Below are 21,453 nucleotides of genomic sequence, written 5' to 3'. Positions count from 1 at the left end.
TCACAGTCAGCTAAAGTTGTAATATTTTTTCTTTTTTAGTAATATTTCTTTTGCACATCATTCTCTACTTAGTACTTGAAAAATTGAGGGTTTTATTCTTACTAAGTTATGCTCTTAATCATGCAATTAAACGGGCTGTTATAAGACATTCAGGACATTATGAATACAAAACCATGTGTTTTTTTTTATCAATCATAAATTTATTCAGCCACTTTGAGAATGTCTTTGTGGAAAAGCTTTTCTGTGTTTTTATATATTTAATTAATTTATTTGTAAGCTAGTCTCATGTGAAACTATAGAAGCCAATTTTCACCAGTTAAAGAAAAAACCAAGATAAAAGCTGAGCCTTGTGATGGGAGAAACCGTATCCTGTATCAGTCTCTATAATGAGAAACCTTCCGGAAATAATGACTCAGTATCTCAGATCTTAAAGTAATGACTCTGTATCTCTAAGTCATTATTTTCTGAATGTTTCTCATTATAATAACTTACAGGATCCTTTTTTTCCTCCTTGTCACATTAGTGGAAATGAGGTTTCATATTAAAGAGCTCTTTGACATTTTTATAGTGTTTTATAGAGTCCTGGAGATTAAGACTGTTGATATTTTGAGATTTATTTTTTTTACCAGCAACAAGATGTTAACCCATTTAAGCTGGGAAAGCATTACCATTATTTAATTTCTACCATTAAAACCAGGAAAGCGGATACGTCGTTTTGTAGTATTTGTAGTTTTTTCCACCTGCATCAGAATACATGTGGGAGTGTCGCAATGCAACACGTTGATTTAAAAAAAAAAAAAAAAACTTTATTGAAGGTCTGGACAGATAAACTCAACTTCTCATGAAAGCCACAGCTATAAGCAAAAGAAGAATTTCATTTCTATCTGCTACAGAGGCTGAAAAATCTATTATTTAGTAGGAAGCGTCGACACTTCAGGTTTTAGGGGCTTATTTTAAAATCACCCATAGGTTTAACAGGCATTTTTTCCAGGCGTTTTAGGCCTAAATGGGTTAAATTATGCTGTGATGAATGTGATATAAAGCCTTCAGGCTGGTTGCTGCAGGCAGCTGCTGTACAAACACTTCCTTTTCTTCCTCATCATCGTGTCCTCTTCCTCCCTCAGACCAGCAGGAGAAAGCGTGTGTGGAGGGCTCAGCAGCCTGTCTGGTCACCAGTCAGGGCTCCTACAGTATGGGCTCTCCCTCCACACAGCTGGAGCTGCTCTCCCACGACAGGTAACCTCCCAAAAACACCTGTCTGTCTTCTGACTTTACATCTGTTTGAATAGGGATTTTAATATATATATGTTTTTATTAATTTTCAAAATATATATATATGTTTTCCATGTTTTATTAGTTTTTAAAAAAAATATATATTTTCCATGTTTTTTATTATTTTTTTATATATATATTTTTTATTAGGGTTATATATATATATATTCTATGTTTTTATTAGTTTTTATATATATATTTTCCATGTTTTTATTAGTTTTTTAATATATATATTTTCCATGTTTTTATACATTATTAAAATATATATATGTTTTCCATGTTTTTTATTAGTTTTTTATATATATATATTTCCATGTTTTTATTAGCGTTATATACATATATATATATATCATATATGTATTTTTTAAATTATTTTCTAAATATATTTTCCATGTTTTTATTTTTTTTATATTCCATGTTTATATATATATATATATATATATATATATATATTCCATGTTTTTATTAGTTTTTTGTATATTTGTTCTGGAAAAATCTTATCCCTAGTTTTCAAAAGTTTGCATGATTGTCAAAAAGTCTTGAATGAGCTGAGAGTTGCGTTTATCTGAGAGGAGGAAACATGTTTAATGTGATTAGATTAAATCTAATTCTCTGTCTCTTCTGGTCCCCAGACTGAGGCTACAGTACGAGCTGAGCGCCGGCTCGTCTCGTCCAGAAATCTGTGGCGATCACGATCCTCATGTCATCATCACCTTCATCTGTCCATCCAGCAGACATTCAGTAGGTTACACACACTTATATATATATTTATATATATATGAATATAAATATATACACACTGCTGATTCACACCTCTAGTATCTACTTTATCTATTCTAATCATTTATTCTTTTGTTTTTCAGGGCAGCCCTCCGAAGATGATCGCCGGGTCCAACTGTCGTTACGAGGTGGAGTGGGTGACGGAGTACGCGTGTCACAGAGATTATCTGGAGAGCAACAACTGCAAACTGACCAGCGAACAGCACGACATCTCCATCGACCTCACACCGCTCACCCTCACCTGTAAGATCCTCTTCCTCTCAAACTGTGACAAATTAGAAGGTTTTCCTTAAGTTTTCCTATTTTCTTTTATTTTAAAGCAATCTCTTGCTTCGCTACGCTGCAAAACGGAGGATAAAAAAATGCTGTTTAATCTTTAAAGAAAGACAAATCACCTTCACCTCGTCTGGACGTGTTCATGGTGTCCTGGAAGCAGTTTCCACCATACAAATCAATTTTAATTTTAAAATCTGGTGTTGTGGTGACCCTGGAAGAGCTCCATTGTTCAAAGCCAGATAAATACTTGTTGAGAGTGTTGTTGATGCGTGAAATAATAAGGCTTTCACCAGAAAACAAACTACCTACTATAAATCACCATCTAACTTGCTTTAAAGAGAAATTAATAATAATAATAACAGTAATAATATATGAAACATATCTTTTCCATGTTTTAATAATTTTTTATATGTATTTTCCATGTTTTTATTAGCTTTTATGTATATTTTCCATGTTTTTATTAGTTTTTATATATATTTTCCATGTTTTTTTAGTTTTTTAAAATATATTTTCTTTGTTTTTATATATATTTTTTCCATGTTTTTTTTAGTTTTATATATATTTTTTTTCCATGTTTTTATTATTTTTTTAAATATATTTTCCATGTCTTTATTAGTTTTTTTATATATATTTTCCATATTTTTTATTGGTTTTTATATATATATTTTCCATGTTTTTATTAGTTTTCTTTAATATATTTTCCATTTTTATTTGATTTTTTTTGCCTTTTTGCTGTATATTTTCTGTATTTATTCCATGTTAGGATTTTTTATTATTTTTTAACTTGAGTTTAAAATCAACTCATACAGAGGATTATACAATGTACAATTTTCTTTGTTTTTTATGTTAGGGATTTTTATATACATTTAAAAAAAAATCTAAATATAGATTTCATTCTCATTCTCATAGTTACTACCAAAACTAATTCTGTTCTCAAATCTATTTATCAGTTACCATCGTAGGCTCTGATGTGGTTATTTTAAAGATATTTACAGTCATACTGGTCTGGCGTAAAGAAAAGAAACAGTCACATTGTATGCTTACATGCTTTTATTTTGATATGATACAATAATGTAGTGAAACAAACGGGAAATTCACACTCTATCAAGTCTCTCTCGCTCTCTCTCTCTCTCTCTCCTTCTCTCTCTCTCTCTCTCTCTCTCTCTCTCTCTCTCTCTCTTTTTCTGACATGTGAGGACTATTATCACGGCTGATTTGTATCTAGTTAAATAATAATCTGGCCCAGACATCACATAACTGAAGGGAAAGATGAGTTGTTCACAGACTGAAATGTGTAGTTTTTAACTGAGGATGATGATGATTCTAGTCCTCATAAGAGCATAATTAAACCTCTTAAGGAAGTAACCTGCAGCCTAAATACTTTAATTGCAGTCATGTCCTCATTCCTCAAACTGGTTCTTAAAACCTTGCAAGAGTGAAAACACGAGCTCAGAGCAACAAGGAGTTTCTTTGTTCCACAGGCATAAAAAATCAACAAACAGAAAGTAAAGCTTAAACATTCCTTCTCTCCATGTAGTTTTTTCCACAAATATACATTTTAACCGCAAGAATGATTGGCTCATAGTGGCGTTTTTTTTATCCCAGTTTGAGGAAGTCGCCGCATGAGTAAACTACACTGACCTTCCTGGTTTTGTCAGCTTATTGTGAGTCATATAAAAAGGCCTTTTTCCGCTTGTTTTGACAGTTCACGCAAAAAAAAAAATCTGTGTTCGGCCTGAGAATTTACAGTCTAAATTAGAAGTATTGTATGTTCTGGTTTTAATACAAGTGGTTTTTACATAGGAATATTAAAGGTTGCATACAGATTATTTCTATTTGAAGATAATTGTTGTCAGTTTTTGCCCAATTTTTTATTGTTTTTAACCCTTTTATGATGAGAGAAATGTCCCTTGCCCAGTATAACACATTTATAATGACATAAATCATAAAAAATTGGATTTCTTTCATTATTTTTTTGACAAAAATGAGGATAAAATGGAGTCTTCTATATATCTATCTCTCTATATATAGATAACATTTTTCCAAGTGTTACCAACCTCTACTTAGAACTTCTCTTGTCCTCTCCTCTCTGCTCTGTGTAAACGGCCTGCAATTCAGTTGAACATTTAACAAATTTTTGTCACATGACTGTTTGTCTCAGCCGAGTCATTTGTAGCTACACAGTTGCGGTGAGGAGCACAGAATTTAATGTTTTTTACTGGATCTGGATACTGGTAACGGTTTATTTTTGGCAAAATTTTAAATGATTTTGAATAAATATTGGTTGAATATTTTTCTTGACGGAAGTGTTCGTCACACATGAGTCATTCAAGGACTGTCAGAAACTTTTTTTTTTTAATTTCTGTTTCTGCCTGTGATAAATGGTGTAATTTGGGTGATTTTTTTTGAAGACATAAATTTAATGATTTTTTGTCAAATGACTTTTTGTCTCAGCTGAGTCATTCATGGCTTCACAGTTGCTTTGAGGAGTGCAGAATTTAATGTTTTTTAGAGGATCTGGATACTGCAAACGGTTTATTTTTGGCTAAATTATAAATGATTTTGATTAAATTAAATCTTATTTTAAGCTCAGGTTGAATATTTTTCCTGATGGAATTGTTAGTCACACATGAGTCATTCAAGGACTGTTGGAAACTAAAAAAAAGAAAAGTTATTTCTGTTTCTGCCGATGATAAATGGATTATTTATTACAGGCAGAAACGTCACAAATGAGTCATTCAAGGACTGATGGAAAATTAAAAAATCATCAATAATTTCTGTTTTTACGGTTTCTGTCTGTGATTAATGGTGTAATTTGAGCGGATTTTTTTTTTTTTTTTTTAGAAGACGTTCTTTTTAAATCCATCAGCTGGATGTGGGGTTCTACAAGTTAAAGGAATAATCTTATTTGCTTTTTGCCAAGAGTTGCATAAAAAGATTGATTAAATATGGAAAAAAATCATGTTTAATAGAAATGATACATCTCTAAAAAATATATTACAATATCCTGACAATGTCCACAGTAGTAGTGATTATATTTACACTACCACAGCCTATTGAGACAGTAAAACACTGATGTTTGCAATAATATTCACTATTCATTTCATTTTATTAATTCTTATTTCGAACCGAAAAATAAACAACACCAGCGTAGGCTAGATGCATATACGTATACATGAAACATATAAACATTTACACACATACAGGATATATAGCCCTATACATATACACACAAACAGTGTATATAACTCTATACATATACATGCATCTGCCCCATCTAAGTAATAAGATAGATATAAGAACCAGTTAACTTAAAACCTAAACCTTGTGATGTTTCCCTTCTTGTGTCTGTAGCTGCTGACCATCCGTACTACGCTCACTCTGGAGCCGCTGACGGAGGCGACAGCTACAACTACTACCTGAACGTGTGTGGAGAGATCCCCACTAAGGAGTGTGGGGACAGCCCCTATATATCAGCCTGCCAGGTGAAGACCACCGGAGAGGTGAAGAAGGTGGCTGGAAGATATCAGAACCAGACGCTACGGTAAAACTTACTACTCTTACACTTTTTAATGCAAACCAGTTGATGTAGGCTGTAAAACGTGTTCCTGCTTTGCAGATCTGATAGAAATGTGTGCTTTATTCTGGCGAATCACAATTTAAAAGAAATCATGCAAACCGTTTTTTTGTTCAAGGTGTTTTTATTGGTATTAAAAAAAATTAAAATGCATTAAATCACAATTTCAGTTCTAATGTACATATAAATAAATATTCATAAGCCACAATAAAGATAAATAAATAAAAGGAGAAAATATTTAAAAAGATAATAGAAAATAAGTTTAAAAAGTATTAAGAAATATTAAAAATGCAAAGTTAAATAAAATATAAATGTTAGATATACATAAATGAACAGAAAGAAAATTAGGTGAGTAAATTATGATAAATAATAAGTAAATAAAATAATAAATACAGAAATAATGTGTTATAAACATGTACATGTACATATAAGTAAATATTCATTTTGATAAAAATTGTAAGCCACAATAAAAATAAATAAGTAATAAAATGAGAAAATATTTTAAAAAGATAATAAAACGTAAGTCAAAACAGTATTAAGAAATATTAAAATACAACATAAAATAAAATATAAATGTTACAAATACAAAAATGAACAGAAAGAAAATTCGGTGAGTAAATAATGATAAATAATAAGTAAGTAAAATAATAAATACAGAAATAATAAATAATAATGCATACAGAAATAAATATACAAAAAAATTACTAATAAATAAAACAAGAAAAAATATTAAAAAGATATTATCCATGTACACTTCATGTGGAACTTCTCACCATCATCAGTCAAACATTGTGTGTAAGTTTCTTCACTCTTTCACCTTCCAACCCTGTTTGTTTGTTTGTTTGTTTGTTTGTTTGTTTGTTTGTTTTCCTCCAGTTATTCAGACGGAGATCTGACTCTGATCTACCCGGACGGCTCCAGATGCTCCACCGGCTTCCAGAGGATGACCATCATCAACTTTGAGTGCAACAAGACTGCATGTAAGAACCATTATCTGCACACAAATGCATGCAAATGTCTCCATTTTTAAATGTTATAATATACTTATAATGCTGTAGTTTTTATATATATATTCCATGTATTTATTACTTTTTTTATATATATATTTTCCATGTTTTCACTTATTTATTATATATATATTCCATGTTTTTATTAGTTTTCTTTAATATATTTTCCATTTTTTATAAGCTTCTTTTTACTGTATATTTTCTGTATTTATTCCATGTTAGGATTTATATTTATTTTTTTATTTGAGTTTAAAATCACCTTATACAGAGTATTATACAGTGTGAAATTTTCTTTGGTTGCATGTTAGTGTTTTATATTCTAAAAAACAATTTATCAAAAATATAAAATGTTTTCTTACAGGGCTGTGAGATATAAAGTGATATAAAATGATCTTTTTATCATCTCTATCACAGAGCTGAAAAATCACAGGCTTCATTCTACCAGTTACCACCAAAACTAATTCTGTTCTCTAACTATTTATTAGTTACCATCATAGTCTCTGATCTGGTTATTTTAAAGATATTAACAGTTATATTAACAGTCATACTGTTCTGGCTTATAACTCTCGGTCACATTGTATGTTTGCATGCTTTTATTTTGATATGATACAATAATGTAGTGAAACAAACATGTCAAGAAGTCTGAGATGTGTAGTTTTTAACTGAGGACGATGATGATGATTCTAGTCCGTAGTGCTTTGGCTCCATCTTGTGGTCGTATCAAGAATTACAGACAACATTAGACGGTCCAACTACTTTAAACTTTGTACACCTTTTCTAATGGATATGATGCACGATATCTCAATGAAAGGTCATAATTAATTTAATCGCTTTCTTTTTTATTTTGCAAAATGTAACTAACTAAGCCAAAGGAATGCTGCTTTCACAGCTCAAGGACTTTGATCGTAGCCTGACATTGCCCAAACAAGTTACAAATTAGTCTGGAATCTCATAATTGCTTTTAAATTCCACCTACAACCAGTCAGAGCAACATGTGATGCAGCATTGAGCGACAGCAAGTTGCAGAGTTGAGCTGTGACGGTATAACATCACCAAACTTACCTCTGCATGAACGTTGACATTTTTCCATCAGGATTTTGAAAATACTACTTAGACCAGGGGTCTCAAACTCTAATTACCTGGGGGCGACAGGAGGCAGTATCAAATTGACCAAAAAAAGACACAAAATGACAGAAAAAAAAAACTAAATTACTTAAAAAAGACACAAAATTACCAAAAAAAGACACAAAATTACAAAAAAGACACAAAATGACTTAAAAAAAAAGACACAAAATGACTGAAAAAAGACAGATAACCAGAGATATTCTGCATACCTTTATATTACTGTCACATTTACAGGCTCTTTGAATCATTTCATAGAGTGTGTGCACATATTAAGATATTGTATTTTTTCGACGTTTCTGAAGAAATCTCTCCCCTGACCTCAAGGCAGCTTTTAATTAAATCATTCATGAGGGGACCCAATAATTTATGCCTTTTTTTTTTAACTGTCACCTATCCAAACCATTCAATTAATTCAGGATTGTCAGGCAGTTGAATTTGATTCTTAGTTGATGCTTTGCCTCATGTTCCTGCAGCCAACGGGGGGCGAGGGGTTCCAGTTTTTGCCGGTGAGACAGACTGCACGTATTACTTCGACTGGGACACGGCGTTCGCCTGCGTCAAGGAGAAGGAGGACCTGCTGTGTCGAGTCAGAGACGGCAACAAACACTACGACCTCTCACCCCTCACCAGATACCCCGGTGAGCTGAAATGTCACAGATGCGTCTGTGTAAAAACAGCTGATTTTGGCCACATTCACTAAACATATTTTCCTTCCTGCAGGCTCAGACAGCGGAGGGAACTGGGAGGTGGTGGATACTAAATCCTCAAAGCAGGACTCTCGTTTCTACCTGAACGTCTGTCACAAAGTCCTCCAGACGGGAGGAGCAGCCGGCTGCCCGCTCAACGCCTCCATCTGTGCCGTCGGTAAGAGGAGCATTTATTACAGGATCAGAGGGTTTTATCAGGGAGGAGAAGGAGTCACATTCTGCTCCTCCATGTCCACTATTAAAACATTAAACAACCATTCTTCTGCATGTGGTCTGTCTCTCTGTCTGTCTATATCTGTCTGTCTATCTGTCTGTCTCTATTTGTCTGTCTCTATCTGTTTCTATTTGTCTGTCTCTATCTGTTTATATCTGTCTGTCTGTCTCTATCTGTCTCTATCTGTCTGTCTGTCTCTATCTGTCTCTATCTGTCTGTCTCTATCTGTCTCTATCTCTGTCTGTCTCTATCTGTCTCTATCTGTCTGTCTGTTTCTATCTGTCTCTGTCTGTCTCTATCTGTCTGTCTGTCTGTCTGTCTGTCTGTCTGTCTCTATCTGTCTGTCTCTATCTGTCTGTCTCTTTCTGTCTGTCTCTGTCTGTCTCTATCTGTCTATCTCTATCTGACTGTCTCTATCTATCTATCTGTCTGTCTGTCTGTCTCTGTCTGTCTCTATCTGTCTGTCTCTGTCTGTCTCTATCTGTTTGTCTCTCTCTGTCAACTATTAAACCACATTAAAGATCTGTCCTCCTGCTTATGATGTGACTATTATATTATTATATAATAATAATAATATAATATATTATGCTCCTGTTATTCCAGTGAATCTAAGCGTTGTGTGTATTGATTGTGTGTCAGTCTCAGATAAGCACATCAGTCTGGGCGGCTTCCTCTCGTCTCCCCAGAAGACTAAAATAGGAAATGACATCCGACTGGTTTACACTGATGGAAGTTACTGCGTCGATAAGAAGACCAGGATCCAAACCAGTCTGACCCTTAAGTGCAAAACAGGTAGATTAAACAGAGAGATGGTCATTAAACGTATTTATCTCCAGCGTTTTATTGTTTTATTCTGCCTCGTGGCTGACTGTCTCTCTCTGCAGGAGATCTGGAGACGTCTCCCGTCCTCCGCAGCGTCTCCTCTGACGGTTGTGTGTACGAGTTGGAGTGGTACACCGCCGCAGCCTGCGTCCTCTCAAAGACTCAGGGAGACGACTGCAAAGTGGAGGACCCTCAGGCTGGTAGGACACACACACACACACACACACACACACACACACACACACACACACACACACACACACACACACACACAAAAACACAAGTTTAACCCTTAATAGGGCACTCATTGAAATACTTGCAAATTCCGAATTTCAGCCCTAGAGAATATTGGAGGATATTACATACAGCCAGAATGTGTAAAAAAAAAAACATACGGACCCGGAGGAGGAGGATAATATTTGGAGAAAAAAGGTTACAAGATTAAAGTGGCAAATCTACGAGAAAAAAATGTGCAGATTTATGAGATTTAAAGTGGTGAATCTGCGAGAAAAAAGTTGCTTTTTTCCATTTTTTTCTCGTGAATCTGCTACTTTTTTCCACACAGATTTGCCACTTTAAATCTCATAAATCTGCAACTTTTTTCTTGTAGATTTGCCACTTTAATCTTGTAAATTTGCAACTTTTTTCTCAAAATATTACCCCCCTCTTTCTCGCTGTCTGTCTGTCTCTCTCTGTCTCTCTCTGTCTCTCTGCTTTTTTCAAATCTTTTCTCGTGAATCTGCTACTTTTTTCGTGCAGATTTGCCACTTTAATCTAGTGTTGTAATTAGCAACTTTTTTCTCTAAATATTACCCTATATTAATATTAATCCTAACCCCCTCCCCCCAATAAACTTAGTCTATCATACTGATTGGTCAGATGTCATGGTGTCTCTGTCTGTGACGTAGCCTGATCTTTGCTGATTAGCTGGAAGAAATCCATGTGGTTCTACGACCAAACAGAGAGACATGGGGACCTCATTTAGATATCCACTGAAGTTACCAAATAAAGTTCTTCACCTGATAAAGAGTTAAACACCATACTGTGCTGCCCTCTAGTGGCCGCCGGCTGATCTTCCACATTGTGTCTCCAGCAGCTCCTCAGTCTTCCTCTCTAACTGACCTCTGACCTCTGTCTCTCCTCAGGCTTCTCCTTCGACTTGTCTCCTCTCTCCAAAGCCGACGGCGGCTTCTACAACCTGACCAGCGGCAGCTACGACTACTACATCAACGTCTGCGGCCCCGTCAAGGCCGCCAGCTGCCCCGCGACGGCCGGAGCGTGCCAGGTGGAAACCAGGTGAGAAGGAACTCACTCACACACTTCCACCAGATTAATGCCGTTAGAATTAAAAATGTGATCAGCAATCAGCAGATTTCATTCATAACTTGCTGGGAAAAAAACCTGTTTACTTGCTGCAGGTAGACACATTGGTTTTTATGTTTTTCTAGGATTTTAAAGATGATCATTAGGTGCATCAGTGTCCCTTTCTTTTTTTCAGTAATGGGGTAAAAAAAGACTGGAAATCCAGCTTTGTCTAGTTTGAATCACTGCTAAATCAGATATTTGACTTTTTGGTAGCTTAAATTGTGCTTAAATTATTACAGTTGTGATAAGATTTACTGTGGTTTCCTTTATTTATTTAATTTTTTGTTAAGGGATATTCACAATACTTTTTTTACATCTGTATTGTGCTCGGTCTCATGGAAAATTGAGAAATTGAGCAAGTGAAAAAAGAGAATAACTGACCCCAAAAAAACCGATATCGGGTCTGAAGGTTTGAGAGAATATTTTGAAAATTATAATATGTAACTTTTCCTCATTAAAGTTTCTTAAAACAACCAAAAAATGTCCCCTTTCCACACGCGTCAGCAAATGTCGTCAACTGTTTTAAGCCACATTTTTAAATTACACTTTTTACTTCTTTTTTTTAACTATAAACATCCTGTGTCCACCAAACTGTGTTGAAAAGACACTTTGTTAATGGTAAAAATGATTTATTATAAAATAAAACCTTAAGAAATCCTTCTTTTTTTTCTTTTTTTTTTGAGTTTCTTTAATTTGACTCCATTTAAGTTTTTAAGTTTTGTTTTTTTCTTTTTTCTTATTTTTCAACACTCAATATTGTTGATATGTTTGGTTGGTAGTATTGCCATTGTTATTTATTTATTTTTTGTTTGTTATGCTACACTACCATTTTATCTTCTTTGTTGCTGTTGCTATTATTGCCCAATTGATGCTTGCCACACCTGCTTGTTTGTTTGTTTGTTTGTTGGTTTTAAACTAAATGGAAAAACCAATAAAAAATTGATCACAAAAAAAGAAATCCTAACCAGGAGAGGCTACTTTACAACTTCAAACTCTCTTCTTATGTTTTCATGTGGCAGAAAACTACATATTGTGAATTTTAACAGGGAGAATGGAGAGTTTGAATCCATGACTATCAAGTCAAATCTAATATATTTATGCTGTAAAAAGAGGAAAGTAAAATGTGACTTTTTCTAATTCTTCCATCTGTCTCTTCAGTTCTTGGAGTCTCGGGGAGGCGAACTCCCGCCTGTCGTACTACGACGGCCTGATCCAGCTGAACTACAGTCATGGCTCCCAGTACAACAACAAGGAGCACACGCTCCGATCCACTCTCATCTCCTTCCTCTGTGACCCCGGGGCCGGGGCCGGAAAACCAGAATTCCAGGTAAACCGTAACCTCTCAATGTAGCTGATTTGTCTCTTTTTGCTCCTTAGTTTAAGACATAAGAACCCATGGTGACACCCGTGTAACAAACACTTTAAATCTTCTATAATCTCCCATATTCAGCTTTATGCTTCACCTTAACTCATTAAATCCCTAAGCAACGTATACTCAACACCCTGGTGTGATGGTCATGTGACTTTAACAAGAAGTGACTTCTCCAACATGTGGCTGTGACTGGAATCAGAAATGTGAAAAAGTAGCTAATTTCAAACAGCTTATTTTTTGTTACGAGGCTAAGTTTAAACCCATTTAACAATTCTAATCCGTTAATAGTTTGTCCTGTATTGCATTTAACTTGTTCTCACCAGATTTCCTGAACAAATTAAAGTCACAATTTTTATATTTGTTATGGAGATACAAACAAAAAGGCAAATGGTTATTTGTTTTTATGTATTATTGATTTATTCTTATTTTGTTACTTAAAAACAAATCTGAAATCTTAAACTCCATTTTGCCCAATATATGACACATCACAGATCTTTGACATTTAGGGGTTAGAATTTTTTTTTTAAAAACATCATAAATGTGTTCTATGCGGTCTGTGGTTTATCCCCCATAATTTACCTTCAAGGATAAATAGGTCTGGGTTCTTATGGGTTAAGACATGTTTTCTACATCAGTCATTTTAATTTTCAATCTCATTTTCATTTTCTGGATCCAGGTGGAGGACAAGTACACCTATAACTTCCGCTGGTACACGTCCTACGCGTGTCCAGAAAGGCCTCACGAGTGTCTGGTGACGGATCCCGACACTCTGGAGCAGTACGACTTATCCAGGTAAAACACGGATACATGGCCACAAGAACTGGAACAAAAAACAACACACAGAATATCAACTATAACCAAACCTTCACGCTTTCTTCCTTCTGTTCTTCTGCCTCCAGTTTGTCTCGCTCTGGCAGTAACTGGCAGGCCATGGACCTGTCGGACACGGGGAACCTGAAGAAGTACTACATCAACATATGTCGGCCCATCTCCGCCGTGCCGGGCTGCGACCGCCACGCCTCCGTCTGCCAGATGAAATACGTCACAGAGCAGGTCTGTAGCGGCTGGAAACACAATGTGAACAACAAGATTTTAAAAACTAACCTCAAAAGACCTTTTTTTCTGGTCAATAAATCAAAACAATTAAAGCAACTTCAAGGAAATTTAATTTAGTGTTGATCGTAACCCCTTTTGACAAAAGAAGTTATTAAAAGTTTGAGAAAGTATGAGATCACAAACTATTGCATAGCCCGTTAAACCATTTAGATCGGCTGCAACAATTGCATGTAGAGTTATGGAAAAAAATATTAGACCATTGTTTTCTTCAATTTCTTGTTCATTTTAATGCATGGTAAAACTAAAGGTACATTTGTTTGGACAAATATAATTATAGCAACAAAAATAGCTGATTAGAGTTTAATTTAGGAGCTGATATATAGACATTTTCCATGGTTTTATTGATGATAACTAAAATCATTATCACACAAAATGACAGAAAAAAACCTTCCCTGGTGCTGACGAGGCTGCCTCCGTATGTTGTATCCGTAGATTTTCTGGTAATCTGCCTCGTCACTGCAAGCATCACAAGGTGCCGTTTATCTGTCATGTCATAAATAAGTTGTCAGTACTTTAACAATCTACACCTTTTCAGACTCAGACAGTTTTATTCTCATTCAAACCACAGCATGCAAAGAATGAAATATAGTTTCCCAGGTCTCAGTTAATGTTACTGAGATTAAAATATAAAAATGTATATCAAAATATAATCGGCTGCAACAATTGCATGCACTAATCAAAATGATTAGACCTTTGTTTTCTTCTATTTCTTGTTCATTTTAATGTCTGGTACAACTAAAGGTACATTTGTTTGGACAAATATAATGATAACAACAAAAATAGCTGATAAGAGTTATTTAAGAGCTGATATCTAGATATATGATAACTAAAATCATTCTAAAAAAAACAATGGAAAATGTCTATCTATCAGCTGGTTGGGACTATTTGACTTGAACTACTGGAAATGGACTTTTCCATCCCTGGTATAGTTTATTGAGATGTAAGATCTGTCTCCTCCTCCTCCTCTGTCCTCAGGGTTCTCCTAAGGAGGTGGTGTCTGTCAGTAACATGGGGATCTCCCAGGGAGGGCCGATCATCGAGGGCCGCGACCGGCTGCTGCTGGAGTTCACAGACGGCTCCGTGTGCATGTCGGACGGCCAGAAGGAGACCTACACCACACGCATCCACCTGGTCTGCTCCAGAGGCAGCGTGGTGAGTGGCTGCAGTTTGTACAGTTAAATAAGGAGCACGGCCTGATGCATGTGTCTGAGAATTGACTCCTGTTTTTCGTTTTCGTTTCCGTTTATTTCGGTCAATACATGTCATTAACCCTTAATAGGGCACTCATTGAAATACTTGCAAATTCCACATTTCAACCCTAGAGAATGTTGGAGGTTATTACATACAGCCAGAATGTGTAAAAAAATATACGGACCCGGGGGAGGGGGGTCATATTTTGAGAAAAAAGTGGCAAATCTACGAGAGAAAAATGCACAGATTTATGAGATTTAAAGTGGTGAATATGTCTCAAGCACAGTTCAGATCATACAAACTCACTTGATACGACAAATTTTGGACAAATAATGAAGCAGACAACAACTAAAACATCTCCCTGTCTTAAATTATGTAATTTAATAGTAACTATGTGCATTTATTTTTTTTCCAAAATGATTTGGCGACCCCCAGAATTCATCTTGCGACCCCAATTGGGGTCGGGACCCCAAGGTTGAGAATGGCTGCTCTAACTTATATAAATGAATCATCCTGTTTCTAAGTGCTTTTTTAAATAGGTTTATGGTATTGCATGTTTTTAAGTAATTTTCCAATTTGTTCCATAAATTAACAGCTGTTATCGTGGTGCATCGTAGTTTGGTGTTGGTTCTGCTTTTTAACTTTATAAATATACACTCCCCTCTGAAATAGTTATGGCTTTGTCTTAGATTGAACATTTTCTGAATACAGTCAGGCAGCATGTTGTTGTTAATTTTGAACACACTCCTGTTTGTGTTGCTGTGCAGGCGACCGGCCTCCGGTTCCTGATGTTCCAGAACTGCACCGCCAACTTCATGTGGGAGACGAGAGCAGCCTGCGCCATCAAAACCACCCAGAACAACGTGAGTTCATGCACACTGATGAGACAGCAGCTTAGAGGGGAATTGTGCTGAAAAATCTGATGATTACGGTAAAAAAACCTGATTAAAAACCTTCTTTGTCTCTGTGTCTCAGAGTTGTTCTGTCGTCGACCCCAACACCCACTTTGAGTTCAACCTCCAGCTGTTGGCCACTAAGACCGGATACAAGACAACCGCTAACGGCAAAGACTTCCTGGTGAGACGGACACACTCATCATTCATAATGCAGCAGCTCTCATGTGTTGATGGAGCTAAACAATGCATTCATCTTTATGCATGTAGCTTTTTTTTTTGCCCAATTGATTTTTTTTGGTTGTTTGGTTGTTATTTTTTTGTTGTTTATTGTTTGGTTGTTATCTTAAAAGTTCACACTAAAACAAAAAATTGTCATCCAATCAGCTCATGAACATTTCTATTTGATCAAATAATCATCTAGTGATATTCTCAATAGCTTTAAATGATTCCTTGACCCAGAAAATGTAGATTTTGACACCAAAATTGACCTTCTAAGTGGCTTAGAAGATAAATTAGTTCTCATAGACTTTATGTGGGGGCCATCTCCAATCCGCAATCTTGATGAAGTGGCTCCTACCAAAAATTTAAACTTATAGTGATAGAGAGCATGTGGAAAAAACTTGGTGTTTTTGTCCGGCGTGTCCCCTTCATTTAGCTCCGCCTCCTGACTATAAGTATAACCCGTCCTTCTCCCCGTCTGCAGGTGAACATCTGCTCAGACGTGCCTCAGTGTGGGAAGGGCATGGCGGGCTGTGAGCTGGAGGACGGGCGTCCCGTCAGCCCGGTGGGCGTGGAGAAGACGCTGCAGTACTCCACCGACGGACACCTGTCACTCACGTATAAAGGCCCGCTGGATGGTCCCACAGGTACTTATTAACACACTGAGAGTCTGCTGGTTCCCTTACTCTGATCAGCTGTGGTGCATTTACATTTACTGTATTCATAGCTTAGTTACTTTAAATATGCCTTTTATAAATGGCAGGGTTGGTACGGAGGCTTGGAATCCTTGAAAATGCTTGAATTTAAATGTTGTATTTTCAAGGTTTAGAAAGTGCTTGGATTTTGGATAAAGTGCTTGTAAATGCTTGAAATTCTTCCTGTATTTCTCTTGCAATCTGACTATATCCATCTATAGACTATAGATAATCACATGTTCAATGTAAAAATAATGAGTAGCCTACCTGAAATGAAGACCGTTCCTCCTAAAAGAGTAAATGTGTAAAAAAAAACAAGTGTCAATGTCCACATGAAATCTAAAATCTAAAATATGAAACATAAAATATATATTTTTGTGATTATAGAATCTTAATCAGTTTAAGCAGATGGAATATATGTATTTGGAGTAATCACAGTTTCTAAACCAATATTAACACACAAACATAATCATTGTATCAAAAGCATATTGCATGATTAACCCATGATTGCATAGAGAGAGAGGTAGCACAAACAAGGTTGGTGAATTACGCATGCAATTGATAGTGACACTAGACACACAGATAGTGACCACCATACACAGAGACAGAATAACAGATTATTTCCAACACACTCTGGAGGGTTATTTCAGGTTTTTGCGTTTTTAAGCCCTATAAAGGCCATCACCGTCTAAATAAAAGGCACTTCCCATGAAATATTTTGTCGTTTTTACCCGCAACCGTCCTCATGTAAATGGGGCCTAAGTGTTTTTTGAACTTCTCCGTCTCTTTCAGCAACTCGGGACACCTTCAGCATCGACTTCGTGTGTGATCCTAACTCTCACCCCGGCTCCTTGAAGCTGAAGCGAGAAGACCTGAGCACTTTACCGCACCACGTGGTCCACAACGCCATCTTTGAGTTCTCCACCGCTCTGGCCTGCATCCCCGCTCCGGTCGACTGCCAGATCATCGGTACGGACACACACACACACACACACACACACACACACACACACACACACAGAACAAAACCATCACTACCTGTAACCCCTCTCTGTTTTCTTGTGTGTAAATCTACTTTCCTGTGGCCTGTAGATTCCCATGGCAACGAGTACGACCTGAGTCACCTGATGCGGGACCGAGAGGACAGTCCCTGGATCCCCATAGACTCAGAAGAGGGAAAATCACGGCGCTTTTACATCAACGTCTGCAGACCTCTGCCTCCTCTGGATGACTGCCCCGGTCAGTGTCACACAAACACATACATTTATATAAACGGTAAATACAAGGTTCAGACTGATAGTTGGGGTTTCCATATCAAAATAAATGTGTAATCCTGGTAAAATAAGATACAAATCTGTGTTTTTTACCCTTCAGACTGGATGCAACACGTGTATATTTACCATAGTGTGAAAAGCAACATGGGAAATGTAGTTTGTTTGGGTTTTCAGCGCTCTTGGTCAGCAAATAAAACTTAATGGCATAAGCAACAGGATTGTTGTTGATATATAAGGGCAAATGCAATAATTAGCAATTAAAGCCAGATGTTAAAGCATTCAAAGAGTTTTTATTTCATGTTTATGTTTGTTTCAGAGGCTGAAAAATTATTAATAGTAATATTTTGAGAAAAAAGTTGCAAATTTACTAGATTAAAGTGGCAAATCTACAAGAAAAAAGTTGCAGATTTAAGAGATTTAAAGTGGCAAATCTGCGTGAAAAAAGTTGCAGATTTACGAGAAAAAAGTTGAAAAAAAGCTACTTTTTTTCTCGCAGATTCACCACTTTAAATCTCATTAATCTGCACATTTTTTTCTCGTAGACTTGCCACTTTAATCTCATAAACTTTTTTCTCAAAATCTGACCCCCCTCCCCCGGGTCCGTATGTTGTTTTTACACATTCTGGCTGTATGTAATATCCTCCAATATTCTCTAGGGTTGAAATTTGGAATTTGCAAGTATTTCAATGAGTGCCCTATTAAGGGTTAATACGTTTCCTCCCTGCAGTGGGTCCTCTGGGTTCCTGCGGTCTGATCGATGGGAAGAGTTACAACCTGGGCTACGTCCAGTCCAGCCCGCAGGCGGCCGAGGACGGCTCCATCAGCATCGTCTACCAGAACGGAGACCCGTGTGGTTCCTCCAGATACTCAACACGCATCATCTTCCAGTGTGACGACAACCCTGTGAGTGTTAGAGTTCCCTTTAAATACCGGGCCCTCTGCATCTTTACACTTCCTCATTATCATCTGTTTATCATTATACTTATCTAAATCCAGCTGGTTAAAGGTTTTACAATATGGGCCATGGGTTTAGGGTTACCTCATATGTAAACACTGGGGCAGAACACAAACTCATCTCTTATGACCTCTGTGATAATCTCATGAACCCTTTTCCAAAATGTCTGAATCTTTGGGCTGTATGTGTGTCTGTTTCTAGGGCTCCCCCATGTTTGACCGTAAAGACGGCTGTGAATACGTCTTCATCTGGAGGACGTCTGAGGCCTGCAGCATCAGGAAGGCTCAAGGTAGAAAGAGTGTTTGTGTGTGTGTGTGTGTGTGTGTCTGTGTGTATGTCTGTGTGTGTGTGTGTGTGTCTGTGTGTGTCTGTGTATGTGTGTATGTGTATGTGTGTATGTGTGTGTGTCTGTGTGTGTCTGTGTATGGGTGTGTGTGTGTGTGTGTGTGTGTGTATGTCTGTGTGTATGTCTGTGTGTGTGTGTGTGTGTGTGTGTGTGTGTGTGTGTGTCTGTGTATGGGTCTGTGTGTGTGTGTGTGTGTGTGTGTGTGTGTGTGTGTCTGTGTGTCTGTGTGTGTGTATGTGTGTATGTGTCTCTGTGGGTGTGTGTGTGTGTGTGTGTGTGTCTGTGTCTGTGTGTGGGTGTGTCTGTGTGTGTCTGTGTATGGGTGTGTGTGTGTGTCTGTGTGTATGTCTGTGTGTGTCTGTGTGTGTGTGTGTCTGTGTATGGGTGTGTGTGTGTGTGTCTGTGTGTCTGTGTGTGTCTGTGTATGTGTCTCTGTGGGTGTGTGTGTGTGTCTGTGTCTGTGTGTCTGTGTGTGTGTGTGTGTGTGTGGGTGTAGGTGTGGGTGTCTGTGTGTGTCTGTGTGTGTCTGTGTATGTGTGTATGTGTCTCTGTGGGTGTGTGTGTGTGTGTGTGTGTGTGTGTGTGTGTGTGTGTGAGACCAAGTGATGACATTTGAACCAAAAATTGACCAAAAACAGATCAGATTTTGTGATGTAGCGGTAGGAATTAATTACTTTTAAAATGTATTAAATCAGAGGCAATCATGACGTTTTATTCGAAGAAGGGGATAAAAACATGCCTCAAGAGATTCAAAATTCCCTTTATAAAAATATACAACGAAATCTATGTGTGCTTCTTATATATAAGGTGCTTAAAAAAAATAATAAGACATTCAAAAAATGACGCACATGTAATAAATAGATCAGATTAGATTCGACTTTATTAATCCCACAGCGGGGAAAGTTCTTTGTTACAGCCGACCACAAAAATTGCACACAAAATGATTTCCCTTTTAGATAAAGATAAAAAATAAACAATCTAATATAAAAAGACATTTAACAATATGCAATATACTATATACAACATAGTGCAAATTATATGCAAAATGTGCAGAAAAGAAAGAAAGAAAACTACAACACGTTCATGTTGTGCTAGTCTGAAAGATAATAAACAGGTGAAAGATAAAGTGGCGATGGATGCAAATGACTGTTTTTGTTCGTCGTCCAGGTGACGACTGCCGTGTCCGGGACCCGAAGAGCGGCTACGAGTTCAACCTGAGCTCCCTGAAGGGCCAGGACTACCCCGTCCGCAGCGGGAACTACATCTACCACCTGTCGGTGTGCGGCGGGCTGCAGAGAGGCGTCTGCACCCACAAAGACACAGGCAGCGAGTCCGTCTCCTCCTGCCAGGTGGACGGAGACAAAAACCACAAGATAGCAGGTACGGAAACAAAACCTGCTGAAACACTCTGATGTTTAATGTCCAGGGTTCAGACGGGTGCTAGAAGTGCTTGAAAATGCTTGAATTTAAATGTTGTATTTTCAAGGTTTAAAAAGTGCTTGGATTTTGGATAAAGTGCTTGTAAATGCTTGAAATTCTTACTGTATTTCTCTTGCAATCTGACTATATCCATCTATAGACTATAGATAATCACATGTTCAATGTAAAAATAATGAGTAGCCTATCTGAAAGTGTAATACCATCGCTGTTGGTATGGTTACGTTAAATCTCCCCCTTTTAGTATGCAAGTACTCTTTTAATCTTTTTTCTTTTTTGGTCATTTTGTGTCTTTTTTGGGGTCATTTTTTGTCTTTCTTTTTGTAATTTTGTGCCTTTTTTGGTAATTTTGTGTCTTTTTTTGGTCATTTGATTTATTTTTTAAGTCATTTAGTTTTTTTTTGTCATTTTGTGTCTTTTTTGGTAATTTTGTGTCTTTTTTGGTCATTTTGTTTCTTTTTTGGGTCATTTTGTGTCTTTTTTGGTAATTCTGTGTATTTTTTGGTCATTTTGTGTCTTTTTACGGTCATTTTGTGTCTTTTTTGGTAATTCTGTGTATTTTTTGGTCATTTTGTGTCTTTTTACGGTCATTTTGTGTCTTTATTTGGTCATTTTGTGTATTTGTTGGGTCATTTTGTGTCTTTTTAAAAATAATTTTGTGTCTCTTTAGTAATTTTGTGCCTTTTTTGTAATTTTGTGTCTTTTTTGGTCATTTTGTGTCTTTTTTTTGTAATTCTGTGTATTTTTTTGGTCATTTTGTGTCTTTTGTCTAAAAGTGTAATACCATCGCTGTTAGTATGGTTAAGT

At 36.5% G+C, this 21,453-nt stretch overlaps 1 protein-coding gene across 1 annotated transcript in view; it reads left to right on the top strand.

Annotated features, from left to right (window-relative positions):
* igf2r (insulin-like growth factor 2 receptor) overlaps window positions 1-21,453 on the top strand; it is an 81,898-nt gene that overhangs the window by 30,002 nt on the left and 30,443 nt on the right. The window contains exons 6-27 of the mRNA XM_059356326.1: window positions 1,125-1,236; window positions 1,905-2,013; window positions 2,136-2,295; window positions 5,683-5,872; window positions 6,782-6,885; window positions 8,511-8,675; window positions 8,758-8,901; window positions 9,598-9,750; window positions 9,843-9,980; window positions 10,926-11,076; window positions 12,304-12,472; window positions 13,194-13,309; window positions 13,417-13,570; window positions 14,609-14,785; window positions 15,592-15,687; window positions 15,800-15,901; window positions 16,424-16,586; window positions 17,427-17,603; window positions 17,727-17,873; window positions 18,636-18,811; window positions 19,065-19,152; window positions 20,377-20,589. Of these exons, the coding sequence (XP_059212309.1) occupies window positions 1,125-1,236; window positions 1,905-2,013; window positions 2,136-2,295; window positions 5,683-5,872; window positions 6,782-6,885; window positions 8,511-8,675; window positions 8,758-8,901; window positions 9,598-9,750; window positions 9,843-9,980; window positions 10,926-11,076; window positions 12,304-12,472; window positions 13,194-13,309; window positions 13,417-13,570; window positions 14,609-14,785; window positions 15,592-15,687; window positions 15,800-15,901; window positions 16,424-16,586; window positions 17,427-17,603; window positions 17,727-17,873; window positions 18,636-18,811; window positions 19,065-19,152; window positions 20,377-20,589 (3,204 nt within the window). The remainder of the gene's footprint in view (window positions 1-1,124; window positions 1,237-1,904; window positions 2,014-2,135; window positions 2,296-5,682; window positions 5,873-6,781; window positions 6,886-8,510; window positions 8,676-8,757; window positions 8,902-9,597; window positions 9,751-9,842; window positions 9,981-10,925; window positions 11,077-12,303; window positions 12,473-13,193; window positions 13,310-13,416; window positions 13,571-14,608; window positions 14,786-15,591; window positions 15,688-15,799; window positions 15,902-16,423; window positions 16,587-17,426; window positions 17,604-17,726; window positions 17,874-18,635; window positions 18,812-19,064; window positions 19,153-20,376; window positions 20,590-21,453) is intronic.

Source organism: Centropristis striata, chromosome 18, assembly GCF_030273125.1.
Source record: "Centropristis striata isolate RG_2023a ecotype Rhode Island chromosome 18, C.striata_1.0, whole genome shotgun sequence".
In the NCBI taxonomy this organism is placed as follows: domain Eukaryota; kingdom Metazoa; phylum Chordata; class Actinopteri; order Perciformes; family Serranidae; genus Centropristis; species Centropristis striata.
This window is presented reverse-complemented; position numbering and strand designations above follow the sequence as displayed.